This window comes from Dasypus novemcinctus, chromosome 19 (assembly GCF_030445035.2).
Source record: "Dasypus novemcinctus isolate mDasNov1 chromosome 19, mDasNov1.1.hap2, whole genome shotgun sequence".
Classification (NCBI taxonomy): Eukaryota; Metazoa; Chordata; class Mammalia; order Cingulata; family Dasypodidae; genus Dasypus; species Dasypus novemcinctus.
Genome location: NC_080691.1, coordinates 35,371,743 through 35,390,401, shown reverse-complemented (window position 1 = coordinate 35,390,401; position 18,659 = coordinate 35,371,743). Strand labels below are relative to the sequence as shown.

At 54.0% G+C, this 18,659-nt stretch overlaps 1 protein-coding gene across 3 annotated transcripts in view; it reads right to left on the bottom strand.

Moving 5' to 3' along the window:
- ASPHD2 (aspartate beta-hydroxylase domain containing 2) overlaps window positions 1-14,813 on the bottom strand; it is a 54,532-nt gene extending 39,719 nt beyond the window's left edge. The window contains exons 1-4 of one of the 3 annotated variants that reach the window (XM_058281570.2): window positions 14,600-14,813; window positions 9,490-10,600; window positions 3,349-3,462; window positions 1,338-3,187 (exon numbers count right to left, since the gene is read on the bottom strand). In XM_058281570.2, coding sequence (XP_058137553.1) covers window positions 3,078-3,187; window positions 3,349-3,462; window positions 9,490-10,375 — 1,110 coding nt within the window. In that variant the 5' untranslated portion in view covers window positions 10,376-10,600; window positions 14,600-14,813 and the 3' untranslated portion in view covers window positions 1,338-3,077. Of the gene's footprint in view, window positions 1-1,337; window positions 3,188-3,348; window positions 3,463-9,489; window positions 10,601-14,305; window positions 14,397-14,599 lie in introns of those variants that run through there. The other 2 variants (XM_058281573.2, XM_071209839.1) reach the window with 2 other exon arrangements.
- Between the last annotated feature and the right edge of the window lie 3,846 nt (window positions 14,814-18,659).

Sequence of the window (18,659 nt, the reverse complement as noted above, 5' to 3'; positions counted from 1 at the left end):
GGCGCAGCCCAGACGTTCGCCTTGTGCCGGCTGGTTCCCAAGGCCTTGCCGTTCCTGCTGCCCAGAGCAGAGGCCCTCAGCCCAGCTCCAGCTGAGACTCAGCAGGCAAAGAACCAAGACAAAAACAAAGCAAGGATGCCTGGGCCCCACCCCTAGAACGGAGGCAAGAATCTCTGGAGCGGGGCAGCAGAGCTTCTCAAACACCCCTGGATGACTGAACTACTGTGCAGCCAGGTCAAGAGCCAGTGGGCTAGAGCTGTCCGTGCCCTCCCCCACTGCGCGCTCTAGGGTGCTCCATGGAGCAAGTGTGGTCAGTTAGCAAAGAAGGCCTCATCCCAGATAAGCTAGGTGACTGTGGGCAAAGAGCAGGTGCTGGGAGCATGCGTTGGGGATCAGGAGAGCTGGGACGTGACCCCGTGCACGTGCATCGAGGGAGCAGGATGCTAGCACTGAGATGGTCTCGGGGTGGAGGGCAGGGACGGCCTTTGCAGCCCATGTGACGCCGGGCCACCAGGCTGGGTCCCTCTCCTCTCCTTGAGCTGCCCTTGCTGCGACATGCAAATTATTCCAGCAAGTGCGGGGTTGGCCGTGCGCACTTTGGGAGAGTAAGGAACATCGAGGCCGTGAGCGGTGCTGTCCTTTCCGCGGGCCACGGCGGTCCAGCCGGCGCTGCTGGCCGAGCACAGGCGTGCTCGCGAAAACCCTGCAGCCACGCTGCTCCCGGCCGGCCCCAGCGTCACCTCCCCTCTAAAACACAACGTAGCTACGTGAGGGACACGCTTCCCCCCATGATTAGACAGGCCACCAGAAGCAGCCGCTGGCTCCCCCTGGCTGCACTGACTGCAGGTGGGACGCGCCTATCCGTGTTTTCCTTTCCCACCCTCCCTGGTTACCTGTTTCTCCACACCAGAGAGAATGGGAAGCACCACTGCCGAGTGCCCTTCATGCGCCAGGCCCCGTGCTAGGGATTACGCAGACGCTCTGCAGAGGACAAAGAGAGGCCCGAGAGGCCAAGTGACAAGCCCAAGGCCACGTGGGAACCAACTCCTGGGGCTGAGCCCCGAATATTCAGCTTTCCTGGAGCCAGAGTTCTGGTTCTTTGCCCAGTTGACATCTGGAGTCCTGAACCTTCTGTAAATCTGCTCTTGTTTTCCCCGCTCACCCCCATCAGTTTAGGACATTTTGCTGTATTCACGACCCACGCCCCCCCGAGGGTCTCACCTGTCTTGGTGACTTGCTCCCCAATCCCAACTGCCTCAGATTCCCAGCAGGACGCATCTGAGCACATCTGCCTGAAACCTGCAGGTTTCCCAACAGATGAGGTCACCGTGTCACTCTGGTTTTCAGCAAGATCCTTTATTTACCTTCTGTTCCCCAGCCATGTCGCCCGAGTACAGGTAGCCGGGTACATACGTGGGCTGGTGGTTTTGTAAACGTAGAGCAGAGCAGTCGGGCTGTGTAGAAATCATGCACCTTCAGTGATTCTTTAACAAGATAGTGAGTAAAAATACTTCAGGTGTGTTTGAGATTTCCAGCAATCTAATCACTGGGAGATAGCTGTGTGTACATTTTACCCAGCTGTAGGTGTTTTTCTTTGCACACTTGCTAGGAAGTACCTGGTGCATTTCAGACTGCGTCTACTTCTGATAGTTGTTCCCCACAGAAGCTGCTGGTTGCCAGTCAGATGTAAACACTGGCGTTGCAAATGTGACAACCTGCATATTACAGCCTGCTCGTTGGTGTAACAAACCTCACACCGCAATACCTTACTCAAAGAAGGCATTTCTGGAACGGCTGGTGGGCTAGGCTTTCACACAGCAGCTAACAGGAGGTGGTTTCTTGATGCAGTGCCTCAGCCTGGCCTCTTCCTTTGGGAAGGGAGCCGCATGCCTTCCGGGGAGACCAAAAGCCCAGCAAAGCGACCCTGGGCCTGGCTGGGAGGTCTTCCCAGTTCTCCCGCTCACACCCACTGGCTTAGCGCGCGGTCACTCAGCCCATGCCCTGTGCAATGGCGAAGACGTGGGGCCCACTCTCTAACTCTCACAGCTCTGAGTCCAGCATTAAACATTTATGTACAGACAAGTGGAAATGGAAAATCAGAGGCAACACAACTCCAAATCAAACAGACGCTTGGACAGATCTAATGTTCCAGTTCTGCCAGGGAAAGTTCTCCCAGGACTTCACTGGCCAAGAGATGGCTTATCCCATCGCAGCTCTACCAGCCAAACTGGCCGTCTTGCTCTCCATCACCGTGGACTCAAATCCCCTAAAACTAGGGCTTTTCTGAGCCCGGCCTGGTGGTCGAGCTTCTGTAGGCAGTGAGGGTAAATCAGGCAGACCTTCTCAGGCTGCTCCGTGGGCGCCCACATCGGCTCTCGAGGACAACAGCCCCCGCCCTGTAGGAGAGCAATGTTTAAAAAAAAAGTCCCCAGTGCCTCCAGTCAAAGCGCGCTCTGCCTCCACGGCCCTGACAGAGCTCGGGGCGAGCGGCATGACGGTGACGGTCCCCCGGCGCGAGGCCGTGGCCGGCCCTGGCCTGTGGGCAGCCTCTCCGCCCTGCTGAGGGAGTCGGCCACAGATGCCTCCCCTGCTCCGGGCCCGCTGAAGGGCCCCCGGATGGCCGTGACAGCAGCAGAGGGCAGCTCTCTGGTTGGCGTTGTTTTGTTTTGTTAAGATGACCACGAGAAGTTTTACATGATTACATCCAGACAAATAACCATTTGGTGACTCTATTTCGAAGCACTGAAAACCAAAGGAGCAACATAACACAGACTACAGGGCACCAGGCCTCTAGTCACAGAGCCACAGGAATGCACTATTATGCCAGAAAGGAATCTCCAAAGCAAAGGATTGGAAGGAAAGAAAAAAAAATCTAAGGAAATACAAGCTGAAAATTTTCCATTTACAATAACCAAAGAAAAGAGGGGACCCAACGTGGTATAAAACCCCAAATGAGAGCTTTCCGGTGAGGCCAGTTTCCGAACCCGGAATTATGACACGGGTGAGGGCTCAACCGCACCGCAGGCTGCCCAGGCCGGGCCTCGGCCCCTCTCGCCGCTGCAGCACCGGCCACGTTCTCATCGTCCCGGGGCAAAGATGAAATCAAGGGCCTGCCGTTCGGCCGCCGCGACGTTTGGATGCCACAAATCCACCATGAAAACCACCCGGGGACCGTCCTCCGCTGAGCCTGGGGCGGGGGAAGACAGGAGAGATTCGAGCTGCCCGGGGGCCCAGCACCCGTGCAGGGCCGGCTCCCGTGCAGCCGCCTGGGGGCGAGGGAACCCCCCCCTTCCCGGGACAGTGCGAGCCCGCTGGGCTGGGCGGGCGGCGGGGCGGGCAGGCACTCACCTTCGTGGAACGCGGTGTGCAGGAAGGAGTCGTCAAAGAGGAGGCAGCGGCCTTCCGCCCAGCACTGGGGCTCTCCCCCCACCACCAGCTCACAGCCGCTTGGGGTCTTCAGACCTTGGGGGGAAAATAAGAGAGTGAATAAGTTAGCATTCGGGGATGGCCACGACTTCCCAAAGCCTCCCTCCCCAGTGCTGGCTGGGGTAGGGAGAGTTCCGCGGGGTGGACGCAGCCTGCGCAGCCAGCTCCTTCCCACGGTCCTCGGCAGAAACCCACCCACAGGCGTCATCCGCCCTGGGTCGCAAGCCCCTCTGGGGATGGGAGGAGCGCCAGGGACCACGGCTCGCACCGTGCTCCTCAAATCCAACCACGGGATCCCCAGAAACCAGGGAGGCCAGGTTCAGAAGCCAGCCCTGGTCCAGCTTCTAGGGCCTTCCCAGTTGAGATTAGAGACACAATGGCCCACCCAGCGCTCTCCCCTGTGAGTGCCGATCTTTGAGGCCTGAGGACGATGTGCTTTCAGTCTAAGTTGCCAAGGCCTCGTTCTGTCTCGGGGAACTGCTGGATACCCCTAAGGAAATGCCTGTGCTCCCAGACAGACAAAATCCGACAGATGCCTTCCTCAGCCACAGCCTCCAAACGCAAGGGGTGAGCTCCCAACACGACCAGGAGACGGCGACCGACAGAAGCCCTGCTCTGCCCGATTCTCATCCCAGGGCCTCAGGAAACACTTGGCCTCGGTCACGAATGGGACATCCACGGAGGAAAGCGCCTCCACAGCCGTCTAACAGCTCCAGGCAGGGCCAGGTTACCCGGCAGCCTTCAGGAAGGACTGACCCAGAAGGCGGAGCCCCGGAGAGGGGCTGGAGCCGGGCATTTGCATCTGTCCTCTTCAGTGACTCACTGTGACGACGAGTGACCTGCAGTGAGTCAGCTCCTCCCCTCCCTTGACTCAATGCCCCTCACACCAAAACGAAGCCTCTCTCTAAAAGCGCGAGTATTGTCATGCATTCCTTGAGCCAGAAATGGATGGCTCGGGGAAGCACGTATGGAGTGGTAATGCAAACAAAGAAGCCACGTGGAACGGTGGGAAGGACAGAGGATTTTGGAGCCGATGACTGCCTCTGACCCTTACGTGCTGTGTGACCTCAGGCAAATCACTCAAACTCTCTAAGCTCAAGGCCTCCTCATCTGTAAAAGGGTGACACGGGCAGACTTACATTCCAGGGCTGCTGTGTGGGAAAGGACAATAGATACCAATAATTGCAGACAGAGCTGGGCAGGTTTTATGCTAAAGAAACACTGTCCAGACCTCACTTCACCCACTTTCCAGACGGAGAAACCAAGATTTACAGAAGTTACATGACCTGCCAGAAATTACTATTCACATTGAATACTTGCTGCAGCTGAGATCTGAACCCAGGTCTGTTTGGCTCCAAAGAAAAAACTCTTAAACAGCTGGACAAGATGATATACATGCTAGTTATTGTATCAGTAGCAGTGGTCCTAAAAGAGATGGTTGATTTCCTGGTAATTAACGCATCTCAGCCATCAAGAGCACATTTCATTAAACAAGCCGAGAGCACCCAGCCTGACTGTGACAGCCGGGTTACCGCTACGGTTAACAACTGCCGGGGCGTCTGGGTTAGAGAGGACCTCAGGCTGCGGCTCGCTAGTGGGATGGAGTGGGCTCCACAAGCTGCATTTCCTTTTCCTGTGTGCCCTCGCTGGGCGGTTCAGGCAGAGAGCACGCTTAGGAACAGGCGGTTCTCTGCAGGGACGGTCCCACCCCAGGGTTTCAGAAAGGAGCTCCCCTCTCTCTCGGCCACAAAGTGATTCACGTCACCGAGGTGCAACAGAAAAGTGGCCCTGCTTGCCGTCCCCTGCCACCCCCTCCTTCCTGCCGGGCTTCCCCGGGCACACCAGCCCCGCCTGCCGCCCACAGACTGGTTTAGTTGGTGGGAACGATCAATACTTTCCCAAACAGAGCATCCGGGAGGCTCTTGGGGAAAAAGGCAGGCTCCAAGCATGGCCTCAGACATTTCCCGTATTCCCAGGCCCCTCTGTGGTGTAGGGCTGGCTGCGCTGTCTCCACCAACCCCTGGAGAGGCAGGGAGAAGGGTGGGGAAAGGGCTCCGTCCACCAGCAGCTCCCACTGCGGGGGGCTGGCGGGCCGCATCAAAGGGTTGGGACTGCCCAGAAATGCGACGACATGCACCTAAAGTTTAAAAAGGGAGCTGAATTAGCTAGAACTTGCTGGACACACTCACACCTCTTCCTCTGCCCTTTCCTGGGAGTGGGCATGGGTCTCTGCCTCCCCAGTAGGCAGGCGTTGAGCTCTGGAGGTGTCCCGGGTGGATGTGTGCTTGTCTGCAGGAGGTTTGTGGCAGGGTGGTCGGAACGTCCCACATCCCAGCCCTGCACGCCATGTTGGGCAGACGGTGGGCCTGGAGCTGGCCCGTGGTTCACCACAGGGACGGGAAATGGGCGAGGCCACCTTTAGAGGAAGCTCGTAGCCAGGCCCAACACGCACATCCCAAACACGTGGACTGAGAAAATGAAGCAGCCGTGGCGGGTGTCCGTTGTTTGAGTGACAACTCATCCATCACCACTCAGTGGAGGGCAGGGAGAGAGGAGAGGGCTGACACGGCGGGGGGTGGTTCTGCAGCTGCGGATGCCTCCCTGCCTCCAGCCAGGTGACCAGCAGAGGTGTGGCCGCCAGGTAGCCACAGGCTTCTGCTTCTGACCTCGTCCTCTGGACTCCCTCGTCTGTCAACACACTAGGTCACGTGAACCCAACACACTTTTGCTTCCTTCCTAGGTGGAGATGAACGTGGGCATAACAGTGTAAAGAAGGAAATGCTGGGAAAACCCAACATGGAGCTCGCTTGGCCAGGGGGAACAAACCACACCCCAGTGGGGCATCTTCCAAGAAGGTTTCTGGCTGCCTGCGGGAACACGGGTGACCCACTTTTTTGGGCAAGTAACTTCCCAGAAGGGAAGGACAGGCCACGTCCACTGCTGCACCGGTCGGTACAGGACATGCATTTGTCAAAACCCACAGAGCTATACGACACAGTGAGCCAGCCCTGATGTAAACAAGTAAGGAATCAATACTGGCCCATCAGTTTCAACAAATGCACCACACTAATGCCAGATGTTAATAAGAGGGTGTGTATGGGAACTCGGTATTTTCTACATGATTTTTCTGTAAACCTACAACTTCTCTGAAAAAAGAAGACAAATGGGAAATTGGGGAAGGGGGCATATGGGAACTCTCTATCTGCTCAATTTTCTATAAGCCTAAAATTCTTCTAAACAATAAAGTCTAGGGAAGCGCATTTGGCTCAATGGATAGAGCATCCATCTATCACATGGGCGGTCCAGGGTTCAAACCCAGGGCCTCTTGACCCGTGTGGAGCTGGCCCATGCGCAGTGCTGATGCGCGCAAGGAGTGCCCTGCCACGCAGGGGTGTCCCCAGCATAGGGGAGCCCCACGCGCAAGGAGCGCACCCTGTAAGAAGAGCTGCCCAGCACGAAAAAAGTGCAGCATGCCCAGGGTGGTGCCATATACACGGAGAGCTGATGCAGCAAGATGACGCAACAAAGAAAGAGACACAGATTGCCAGTGCCACTGACAAGAATACAAGCAGACACAGAAGAACACACAGCAAATGGACCCAGAGAGCTGAGAGTGGGGGGTTGGGGGTGAAGGGGAGAGAAATAAATAAAAAATAAATCTTTAAAAAAAAGAAAGAAATAGAGTCTAGGGGAGGGGCTGTAGCTCAGTGGTTGAGAACCTGCCTCCCACACATGAGGTCCTGGGTTCAATCCCTGATTACCTCCTAAATAAATAAGTACTTCATCTAAATTTAAAAAAACACATTGGAAAGGTCAATATTTTTTAAAAAGCAAAAGAAAAGGACACTTGTGGGCACATCTGACACACACAACACATATACGCTGCAGAAGCACACGACACTGATACATAGGAGCCAAATGCTAGGTTTTCTTGCCACCAACTTCCTACTGAAGCTACCTACCTGGAATTCTACCATGTCAATCCTCAAAGGTCCTTCCCTACATGTCATTCCTAAGCTTTCAAAAACACACAGAAAGGGAACCTTTAAAAAGAGCAGCGTGGCCCCCCTTGCCCACAGCTGGATTCCTAAGCCCGGCTGGAGCTCGGGGCCCTCTGGGGGCCCCCGCAGGCCTCCCCGTGGGAGCCCCCTCCTGCAGTCGGGTTGCCTCCAAGCATGCCTAGACTGGGCTCCCCCAGCCCCGGGGTTCCCATCTCCCCTCTCACGGCCGCGACCAGCCCCACCTCCCCAGAGCATCCCCTCTGCGGCCTGCCCTGCCTCTGAACTCGGCCTCTGTGCCCTGGGCGGCGGTTTTTGTTATCGTGGTGTTCTCTCACCACTCAGAAAACTAAGAGCCTTCTCTGTGTCTGCGCGGTACACACACTGCTTCTAGTCCCCCAAACAGCCAAAAGGGAGGTATCACTCCCTCCACGTTGGTCCAGTTTAGAGAGGAGAAAATGGAGGCTCAGGGCATTCCGGGGATCTGCCCCGGGGCACGCAGGAAACGGGGCTAAGCCAGGAGTGCAGCCCAGGCCTGTCTGTCTGCCTCTGCTTCCCGAGGGCAGGGAGCGGGTCTGGTGGAAATGTTCCTGCACTGTGGAATGTAGCTTTTGACTCTAACAGCTACGAGCTACGCTGTATTGCCAGGTGCTGTGCCCGCCTCAGCGAGCCCATGAAGTAAGGCCTGGCTCCCCATTTTACAGACGAGAATGTCCAGTCTCAAAGCCTACCACGAGCCCGGCCCGCCCCCTCCAGAGCCTCTCGGCGGCACTGCCCTGCCTTGACTCTTAAAATACCACCAGGCCCCTTGCTCTAAAGGGTTCCTCTTCATTTTAAAGCAGTGGAACCCACTGCCCAAACCACATCTTCCTCAGAAGGGACACGAGAGGCCACGCTGCTCAGGGTGGAGAGGGGCTGGTGGGCCTGGGGCAGGCAGCTCAGGTTCACCCCCCAGGCAGCCCCAGGGCTCCCCTGGAGAGCGGAACCGACCTCTATATGTGACTTGTCGTTCCACTTCCTTCCTCCACGCTGAAGCCGAGACAGCTCCACCAGCCTCCAAACAGTCTGGCACATTCCCGGCATCTAGGATGCTAACTGGTGATGCCCTCATGCCAGTAGCCAACCTTTTATCAGGACTCACCAGGGACGAAGCTTTCTGGTGAATCAATATCCCTATCAGTTGTTTTTAAGCTTGCCTTTATTGGGTACGCTCTCTATATGCTGCACAAATAAATGCTTTACAACATACATTATCTTATTAGATCCTCAAGATAACCCTGTGGAGGATAATCTTTTTACCACATTTTCCAGACAAGGATACTGAGGCTCAGAGAGGTGAAGTGAGTTGCCCGAGACCACACAGCTAGCTCCTCCTTGGGCAGGCTGGCTCTGGACCCTGTTTCCAATACCCCTGCCATACACACAATACACCTATGACCAATTTTCCTAGACTCTGACTAAAATAAGCTTAACACCAAACATTTCATCCTTGATGATTCTGTGGCACGTAAGTGTTTTTTTTAAGGCGGTACTGGGGTTGGAACCTGGGACCTCATACATGGGAAGCAGGTGCTCAACCACGGAGCTCCATCAGCTCTCCCACTTAAGTATCTTATCTTTCACAGTCTCAGGGATGTCCTTAGGAACCTCAGTAATTATTACAAAATTCTTTGGTTCTGGAGTTGCACTGTCCACCACAGTAGCCGCTAGCCACACGTGGCTATTTAAATTTAAATGAAATAGAATGCAAAACGTTCAGTTGTGCAGTGGTACTAGCCGCACTTCAAGTGCTCAGCGGCCACGTGTGGCTAATGGCTATCACCTCGGGCAAAGCAGACACAGAACGCTGCCATCGTTGGCAGGAAGTTCTAGACAGAGCTTCTGTCCGCAACTGTGATGGGCTTACGCTGATCGCAACCGCCGCAGTCAACTTTGTTTCGGGCCATTCTCCGATTTCTGTGATGAATAGGAAAAGGCCCAGTCCAGGCTATCTGAGCTTCCTCTAAATCAGAGGGGGCTGAGCTTAGGAGCGCGCGTGCCAGGAGACCCCGTCCCTGCGACATACCTAAGTGGCATCGTATGCGGATGTTGGTGGGTCCGTAGTGCTCCGTGATCACGGTCCCGGGACTCAGCACCGAGATGCACGCGTTCCCAAACACATTGTTCCCAATACAGGTCCGAAGGCTTCCGAGCAAGCGGTACGTCCGTGGGCACTTCCTGCAGTTCCTGGGGACGCAAACCCCCTGGTTGACCAAGTAAAAGGTGAACCACTCCCCGCTGGGGGTGCCGTTCATTTTCCATCCTTGCGGGAGGCTGCAGTTTGAGAAGGCTTTGTAGAGGGCCTCGAACTCACACAGGATGGTCTGGAAGTTGCGCTCCAGCAGCTCCACGTCATGCTTCTGGGCGTCCCGGGAGAAATAGGGCGTGGTGGGGAGGTCGGGCAGGAAGAAGACCTCGGGCTTCTGGATGGAGGGGCGGCTGCGCAGGTACCGGCCCTGCTCGCGGATGCCCTTGTGGATGCGGCCCATGCCGGACCACGAGTAGCGCTTGGCGTACTCCTGCAGGTTGTGGTAGAGCTTCTGGTTGAGGCCCTCGTTGTGGCTGCAGCGCACGCACTCGGGCGACTGGCAGTGCACGTAGCCGTTCTGCAGCCCGCTGGCGTCCGCGCCCTGCATGAGGGCGTTGACGGAGGCGTAGGGCCGGGGCTGCTCGCGGCCCACGTGGTAGCAGTACCACACGAACAGGACGAGCAGGCAGGCCACCGTCACGACGGCGGTGGTGTCGCAGTCCCGCACCGACTGGATGCCCGTGGCGATGCAGTCCCGCAGGCCGTCCAGCGACCAGCTCCAGGCCACCAGCCACTCGAGCGACATCTTGGGGGAGCTGTTGCTGGGGGCGTGAAGCAAGGTCCAACAGTCAGTCCTCTGGGGTCCCAGGGGCACCCACACCATGCAGGTTAGCAGGGGGCGAGAGGGGTGGCTGGGGCAGGCGCAGGCATGGCCGCCGCTGCACCTCGGATCCTGCCAAGGGCGGCATTGACAGACGACGGGGTTGTCCGTGCCCACTGCTCCACTGCTGGCAAGAGTCACTGTGGAGTGGGGCGGAAGGAGCTCGGTTTATGTCACATTAGCAAGTGGGGTTGGTCATCGCAAAATGTTTTTCTAGAGAAGTCAAACCTGGGATGGAAAAAAAAAATTTGGCATAAATTTTACACCTGCAAAAGTCCTCAACTGAAATGCAAAGTTCCAGGGAATCTGCTAAGGTCAATGCTGGCAGGGACTCCACTTCTCAATCTTGTGTGTTCTGTCCTCATTTTACCCCCATTCCCCATTCCCCAAAATGCTAAGAATGTGTGATCTGCATCAAGCATTGTTGATAATTAGAGCAGTCCCATCTACTACATACCTTCCCTAGAAGGTGGTATTATCCCCATTTTACAGATGAGGAAACTGAGGCTCAGAGAGATCATATAACTCACCCAAGCTCACTCAGCCAGGGCAGGCACCCATACCCCACAGTTTGAAGCTTGTGTCTATCCATTTTGCTTTACTGCTTCATAGTTGGTTTCTAGTGAATTTTAGTTCTCCTTTAATAGCTGTGCCTTTTTTAAAGAGACATCTGGATTCAAAAACATCTTTAAAATGGCAAAGGGAAACTGCGTGCATGGTGGGGAGGAGAATATGGAAAACTAAGTGCTTTCTGCATGTTTTTTGTAAACCTACAACTGCTCTAAAAACTAAATTTTAAGAAAAATGGCAAAGGGTCTTTAAAAAAATCATAAACTGCATGTTCTGCATTTTCCTTTCTCCTTTCACAGCACATCATCATTCTTCCTTAGTCTCCCCTGACCTTTTGACATGGGCGGGGCTTATGCCAAGTTGGAAGAGGAAGCGGGCTCTCTGGGGTCACTTTAGTGGCTGACACAGGACATCTGCTGTGTGCTGTTTGGAGATGACCTCATGGCCTCCCCCGTGGGAGGATGAACGTGAAGAGACAGGGCAGAATGGAAATGTAAGCCCCTCCCAGCCCTGGCTCAGCTCCCCACCAGTGAGAGCTCTGTAGCCATGGTCTCCAAAGTGGACAGCGTCAAGCACCCTGACTATCCCAATAACCTGTAAGTACGAACAGAGCCCAAGCCTATAAAGCCCGGGCCCTGTTCCCCAGTGCTCTCGGAGACCTCCTGTCCAGCCACGTTTTCCCTCATCTGATGAGAAGAGCCAGCTCTATGTTGTGATACAAGTGTCATCCATTGCCTCTTCCTCAGCAGGGCAATCATCCAGAAAATTCGTTTGGAATTCTGGAATATGGGGGAGACACTTGGGGAAAAAAAAGAGAAATGAGTACCCTCTCCTCTCCCCGGGGACTAAACTCGGCCTGAAGATTCTGACTGCAGAGAAGAGAGTTAAGAGCCCAAACTGGAGATGGGCCCAATGGAGGACTAGCCCCACTGCTGGACAAGACACGTCAGCTCTCGAGGCTCAGTCTCCTCATCTACAAAGTGGAGTCAATGCTCCTGTCCCTGCATGAAGCAATGACAATGGACAGAAAGCACTCAGGGTCATGGCACGGTACGTGCTCGCAAGTGCCGGCGACCACTGTGATGTGTGGCATCCCTTCTTGATTAGCCAGCAGAGCAAAGTTGGGGGATGGGGCATGGTCATCTCAAGACTCAGAATCCCAACAGCTGAAGGCAAGTTCTGGACTGGATGGTCTAGATGCAAGTGACTTTTTTTTTTTTTTTTTTAAATCCCCAGACTTGCTACCTACAACTGAAATGGGAACCTTTGGTGTTCAATAACTGCCTCCTTGCTTCTCTTTAGTTTAAGCTGGAGAAAGACACACTTGGCTTTGGGTAAGTCAAAAACACACATGCTGACTGTTCATGGACAATTCTTATGTTTCTAGGCAAAACCCAAGGTGGGGAGGTTAGAAGCAAGCTAACGTTCTTCTCCCAGACTCTCAGATTCAAGAGGAGAGGAAAAGGCAGGGCCCCCCTGGATAGAGACAGACCTCCCTCTGTGGCCCCGGTGGCCTCCTCACACCACACCCTGGCAGCTGTTTGCTCTTTAGGAAAAGGTTAGAAAGTCCTGGATGAAGAGTGTTTTGTCTGCAAGCCATCTCCAACCCAGAAGCCTAAGGTTCCTGAAATTCAGTGTGAAACTACCACCTGCGTGACAACGAGCACTTTTACTCAAAGGACTTCCCCCCTTCGCTGAGCTAAGGCTCTAATTGGAACCTCTAAACTCAGTCTCTCAGGAGGAAAAAAAAAAAAGGGTTTTCTTACACATTCTAAGAGTGAGATGGTGATAATTTAACAAGCACCTGTTAAGCGCTGCTAATCACTAAAGTTTAATCAAAATGCAGACACAGAAAAGAGGGCAGAGGACAGTCTCTACCGGGTGTCCCTGCCACTCCAAAGCTGGCTGCAAGCCCCCTCTCCCCCCAAGGCTGAACTGCAAACAAAGGCAGTGAAAGGGCCTGGTGCTCTGGACCGCAACTGCAGCCCCTCCTCACAAGATCAGCAGCAGCCTTTGCAGCTGAAGTTAGATCTTTTCATCCCTCTCACTCACTTTTTCCCCAAAATAGGGTGGCAGGCCCCTGAGCCCAGAAAAGGATTTACAAATCCAAAGCTCAGCTGTGGCAATGAAAGAAACCCTTGTATCTGTAGAGAAACTGACAGTGTGGGTGTTAAGCCCAGGCTCAAAACTCTGACCCTCGCAGTCACCCAGTGACAACCCTCCTCCCCCGCCACCCCCCACTCAGTGGGGAGGGCATGGATTCTCTGGCCCCCTCCCCCCACAGCTCCTAAGTCACCCCGGTAACTTACAGCTTCCTTCACACATCTGTTCATGTTTCACTTCTGTTTTCAATAGGAGAGGGGACATTTCATTACAGCTCTGCATTTTAATAATATGCAACCCCAGATCTAAAGATCAGCCTGCTCAAGGGAACAGGATCCAAATTCACGGCCAATCCGTACACATGTCTAATTAAATATAACTTCTGACACAATGAACACCTGGAAGATAGTCTCACGGCTCTGCCCAGGGTTAACCCACCCTAGGTCACTGGTCCACAAGGCTGGCCAGTGCTCAAGAGTCTCTGGTCACCCTCAGGGTGAGGCCAGGCACCCTAGAAACCCTCACCCCCACCCCAACAAGGAGCAGGACAGCACTGGACAAGAAGGTGGGTGATATGCCCTCCACCCCGGAGCCAGAGAGCTGCCCTGGGGCCAAGCCTTCCCCGTGGAGACCTGGAGACCTTCCCTTCTCACTGGTTTTGCCAATTTGTCAGCACCCACCCACCCTAGAGGGTGGGAAAAGGGGGAGGGCTAACACAGACGGTGACCACCAGGAGGTCGTGGGAGGAGGGGGATGGGACGCTGGCGAGATAAGTAATGACAGGGAAAGTAGGCAATAAGCTAGAGACTGGGGAAGGAGGTTTACGGCGCGTGACAAGTCAAGGGACGGGAGAGAAGGGCCACTCCGGGAAATACGGGCAGTGGGTGGTGCCGGGGGAAGGGGAAAGGAAAGGGGCAAAGGAGGAGAGTCACGTAGGAGGAGGGTGATGGGAAAGCGTTACCTCGTGGGCCGGGGGAGGGGACCTCAATGGGGCAAGGGGGAGGTGGAGGCTGGGGATGAAGGAGGGTGATGCCCGCCCGGGCCGCGAACACAGCCGAGGCGGCGGCGCTCAGCACGTAGCGAGGGGCCCCGCGGCCAGGCTGCGGGGCGCAGGCGTCCCGGAGCATCCTCGGTGCCGCCGCCGGGTGGGGAGCCCCGCGGGCCTGCCACCGCCCGGGCCCCCCGGCTCCTCTTCGTCTCCCGGGGTCGGCCCAGCCCCGCCGCCCTCTCGCCCCGGCCACCCCCGGGGACGCCGCTTACCTGCGCCCGGGCGCGCGGGCGGCGGGGGCGGCCGTGGGGCCCGGGCGACGCCGCCGCCGCCCGAGGGCGCGGACGCGCGGACGCCCCCTGCCCGCGCCGCGGAGCCACGGCCCGGCCGCTGCCCGGCCCACGCCGCGGGAGCGCGAGCCCGAGCCCGAGGCGCGCCGGTGCCCCAGCCGGTGCCGACGCCGCGCCGCGCTCCGCGGGGCCGCGGAGACCACAACTCCCACAATGCCGCGCGCCGCCGGGCCCGCCGCGGGGAGGGGGGCGCGGGCCCGGGGACCCCCGCGGTACCTGCGGGCGGCGGGCGGGGGGCGACCTGCGGCCGGGGACGCGACGCGCGCCCGGTGCCTGGCGCCGAGGGTCGGTGCCCCCGTGCACCCAGACGCGCCGCCGCCCGGTGCGAGGGTGCGCGCAGGCGGCGTTCATGAACTCCCCGAGCCCGGCGCCGGGTACTTCATCCTCCCATTCGCCTCTCCCGGCGTCTCCCTCGGTCCTCCCTCCCTCTGACTCTCTTTCCCTCTGTCCCTGGCTCTCTCCGTCTCTCTCTTCCCCTCCTACGTGTCCTCTCTTTCACTTTCCCTCTCTCTTTCTTCCCTCACTTCCTCCCTCCCCGGCCCGCTTCCTTCCTTCATTTATTGACTCAACCTACACTTAAGGAGGCTTCCCGGGCACTTGGAACGAAATCGCAAATCCCACAGGAGCCTTAGTCTCCTCACAGGTGATTCTTGGGCCACCTGCCCGGGCCTGTGCTCCGCGCTGAGCGGGCGGCGGGGAGCAGTTCTGGGGTGGCCCTGTCCTCAGGCAGTCACAGTCCAGCAGGAGTAGACACCGAATGTCCAAGAAGCCGCAGGTGTAAGTCCTGCAGTTACCCGCTGGGCAGAGTGCGGCAGAGGAAGTACAGGAGACGAGAGCGTGTGTCACGGGAACCGAACCGGGTGGCTTGGAGGCCTCGGGCAATGAGTTTTGAGCTAAGGCCTGTGGGAGACTAGCTAACGGTGGCCATGCGATCATGCGATGTGTTAGGGGATCCAGGGAGCATCACGCCTGGGTGGGTCCTGGGAGCATGGAGTGGGGTGACTGGCCCAGAATCCACTTGTCCCCGTCCCAGAATCCACCTCATCCGTGACCCAGAATCCACCTCATCCGTGTCCCAGAATCCTCCTCTCTTCCTATTATAGAATCTCTCTCTCATCCCTGTTCCAGAGTCCACCTCCTCCATGCCCTGGAATCCACCCCCTCTCTGTCCCTCACTCCCCTTTTCTTAACAACAAAGGAGGAAGAACATTTTTTTCTTTTTTGTTCTACTAAAACAAACCAAGGCACATCCATTGGGGAACCATGAGAGCACCCAGATTGGCTCAAAAGCCTGGGTAAATGAACGCGGGTCTTGGTCTGGAAACATTAAACCCGATGCCTCCCTCCACTGTCGGCCTGAGTGGCTGGGCCTGAGGAGAGTGGAGAGAGGACAGAAGGGCATTTGGCCACCCATACACAGGAAGCTGCTCACATTTAAACTTGGCCATGGCGCTTACCCGTTCGGTCACAGCATCGGAAAAGGACACTCTTGGTGCGGTTACAGATGTGTGTTCCATTTCTGGACCACACCATCTGTAGCACACTATGAGTTAGTGTTGTCTATAAATCCTACAATTATCTTTGACCAGTGCAATTACGTTGTCCTGAGTTTGTTAAGCGTATTTATTTGTTCGATGGCAGTATTAGGACACGTTTGCTAATACTGTTAGCTGTTTCTTCATCTTTTTAATTTGCTGGGTTCCTCAAAAAATGGAAATGGCCTGGACTTTGCTCCACCTGCGGAGACCCCTGGAAGGTGAGTGGCCCCAGGAAAAGAGTATTCAAGTCCTCCAGAGGGGGCACTCAGGTGACGGTTCCAGATAAATTGTCACTGCACTAACGGAGGAGCTGAGGCCCGCGTGCCTCTAAACTGCTTGCGGTCAGCTCAGCTGCCACGGGCGCCCTCCTCCTCTCGCTGTCTGCTCTAGGACCGTCGTTGCTGACCCACTCTGGAGCTACACAACCTCTCATTACACCATCTCCTACACTCGTGGGGTCCACCCATCTCCCTCCTTCTGTAGGCAAGTCACCAGGGGCCCGGGGAGAAAACAGGCCTTACTCAATCAAGGTCCCAGCAAGGCAGTGGGGGGAAGGTATAGGCCCTGGAGAAAAAGCTGAATTGGTGCATTCGAGAAACTGGTATTGTCAATTTTGGAGTGCGATTTGGTAGTACTTGTGAAATCTGTCATCTCCACAACAAATGTGTAAATGCCAAGAACCAACAATTTCCTTAGTTGTGTTTTCATAGTCTATAATACTATGCTGCTATAAAAAGGAGGAACTAGGTGAATTTATAACAACATGGATAGATCTCCTAAACAAATAGAGAAAAAAGCAGAATTATACTTGTGGTATGATTTCATCTACATAATACAGATACACACACATGTACACACGCATGCTCACCCCAAGACATTGCTCTGTAGTTTCTGTGGGTATAGACATATTTATGTAGAAGCAGGGAAGAAAACACTAAGACGATAATATCTAGGATGTTCTCCTTTCTAGAACATAAAATATTACATTATTTGTCAATATAGTGCTATACATTAAAGAAAACACACTAAATTCATAACTTCAGGGGAGGTCAAGAAGGAACAAGAATTGGGAATGGTGGACAGAAGAGACTCTAGCACTTTCTGCAATGTCATTTTTTTTTTTAGGTACCTGATTTGGGGATTGAATCTGGAATTTCGTACGTGGGATGTCAGTGGTCAACCACTGAGTCGTATCAGCTACCCTGAGTTGGTTTTTTCATTTGTTTGCTTGTTGTTTGTTTTTTGTATGTATGTGTAGGAGGCACCAGGAACTGAACCCAGAACCTCCCGTGTGGGAAGCAGGTGCTCAACCCCTTGATCCAAATCTGCTCCTGCAATATTTTAATTTAATTTGGTTTAATATTTTAAAAGTATTTAAATGCTCCTGGAACAAAATGTAAAAAGGACAAACGGGTACTAAGACTACCTCTTTCTCATCTCTCAACTACTCTGTTCCCCTGCCTTGAGGCACCAACCATTTTAGCCAATTCTTAATGCAGCTTTCCAGGAATATGCTATGTGTAGGCAAACATACCAAAGTATTTTCCCTTTTAAAATGGCAGCTTTGATATGCTATTATTTGATATGAATTTTTATTAATAAATTTTTTAAAAAATACATTGTAAAATTATTTTTCTAAGAATGAAGAATTGCTCAACACCAGAAAAATCTTTTGATACAATTAATCATTTTAACAAATGGAAGGAAAAGAACTACACAAGGATCTCAATAGAAGCAGGAAAAACATTTGGCAAAAATCGAACATCCACTCATGAATACAACTCCTAGCAAAGGAGGAATCTAAGGGCAAACATTTTTTTTCTAAATTAAAAGGTACCTATCAAAAACCTGCCACAGCACAGGTGAATATCCCTCATGAACACAGACACAAGAATCCTTAGAAAATTAACAGATTGAACCCGGCAACATTAGACAGGATAGCACATCAGCTGTACCAAGTGAGGCTTATCCTAAGAACGCAAGTATGGTTCGACATTTAAAAACTAATTACTGTAGTTTATGGACAAAATTGGCTTTTAAAACCCCTATGGTCATTTTAAATATGCAGAAAAGGCATTTGACAAAATTCAGTACCCATTCATGAGCTAAAATGCTCGGCAAACTAGGAATAAGAGGGAGCTGTGGCAACTGATGGGGCCTGGGAAAGTGGACTAGGCCTAGGGAGGGCCCGTGGGGAGGCTTCAGCGATGCTGGTAATAGTTTACCCCTCTGGAATGAGTGGCAGCCAATAAGGCAAAATGTTAAGACTTGCTAGGAGGTGGATGGTGAGCACATAAATGTTTGTTCTATCTTTCTCTCTTATTTTTAAATGTTTGAAATATTATACAATTATAAATTGTAAAAAGGCAATTTGATTAGGTAAAATTAACTTTGTTCTTGAAAGTCTGGGCTGCAGGATTCCAGCATGACTTGATCTATTTGGAGATGTGCAAGGGCAGCTGTTTTAAACCGTAGTCCAACTCTGAGGTTCCTGGTATCCCCTCAAGGGCTACAAAAGAAAGGGGCAAAAGGGGTGGGGTGACAAGTGGGTGCTCTGGGTTTCTCAGTTGACTTCCCTTCAAGAAGCTTGCCCTTTATCAACTTTATTCTGGCTTTCTCTATTTGGGGAAGAGAGGAAGTTTCTAGAACTAAAATAAATTTGTAAACCATTGCCCTAGGCGAACCCAAATAGAAGTTGGGAAGTTTTGCTCTGGGAAATACCAGGATAAACCTGAGTC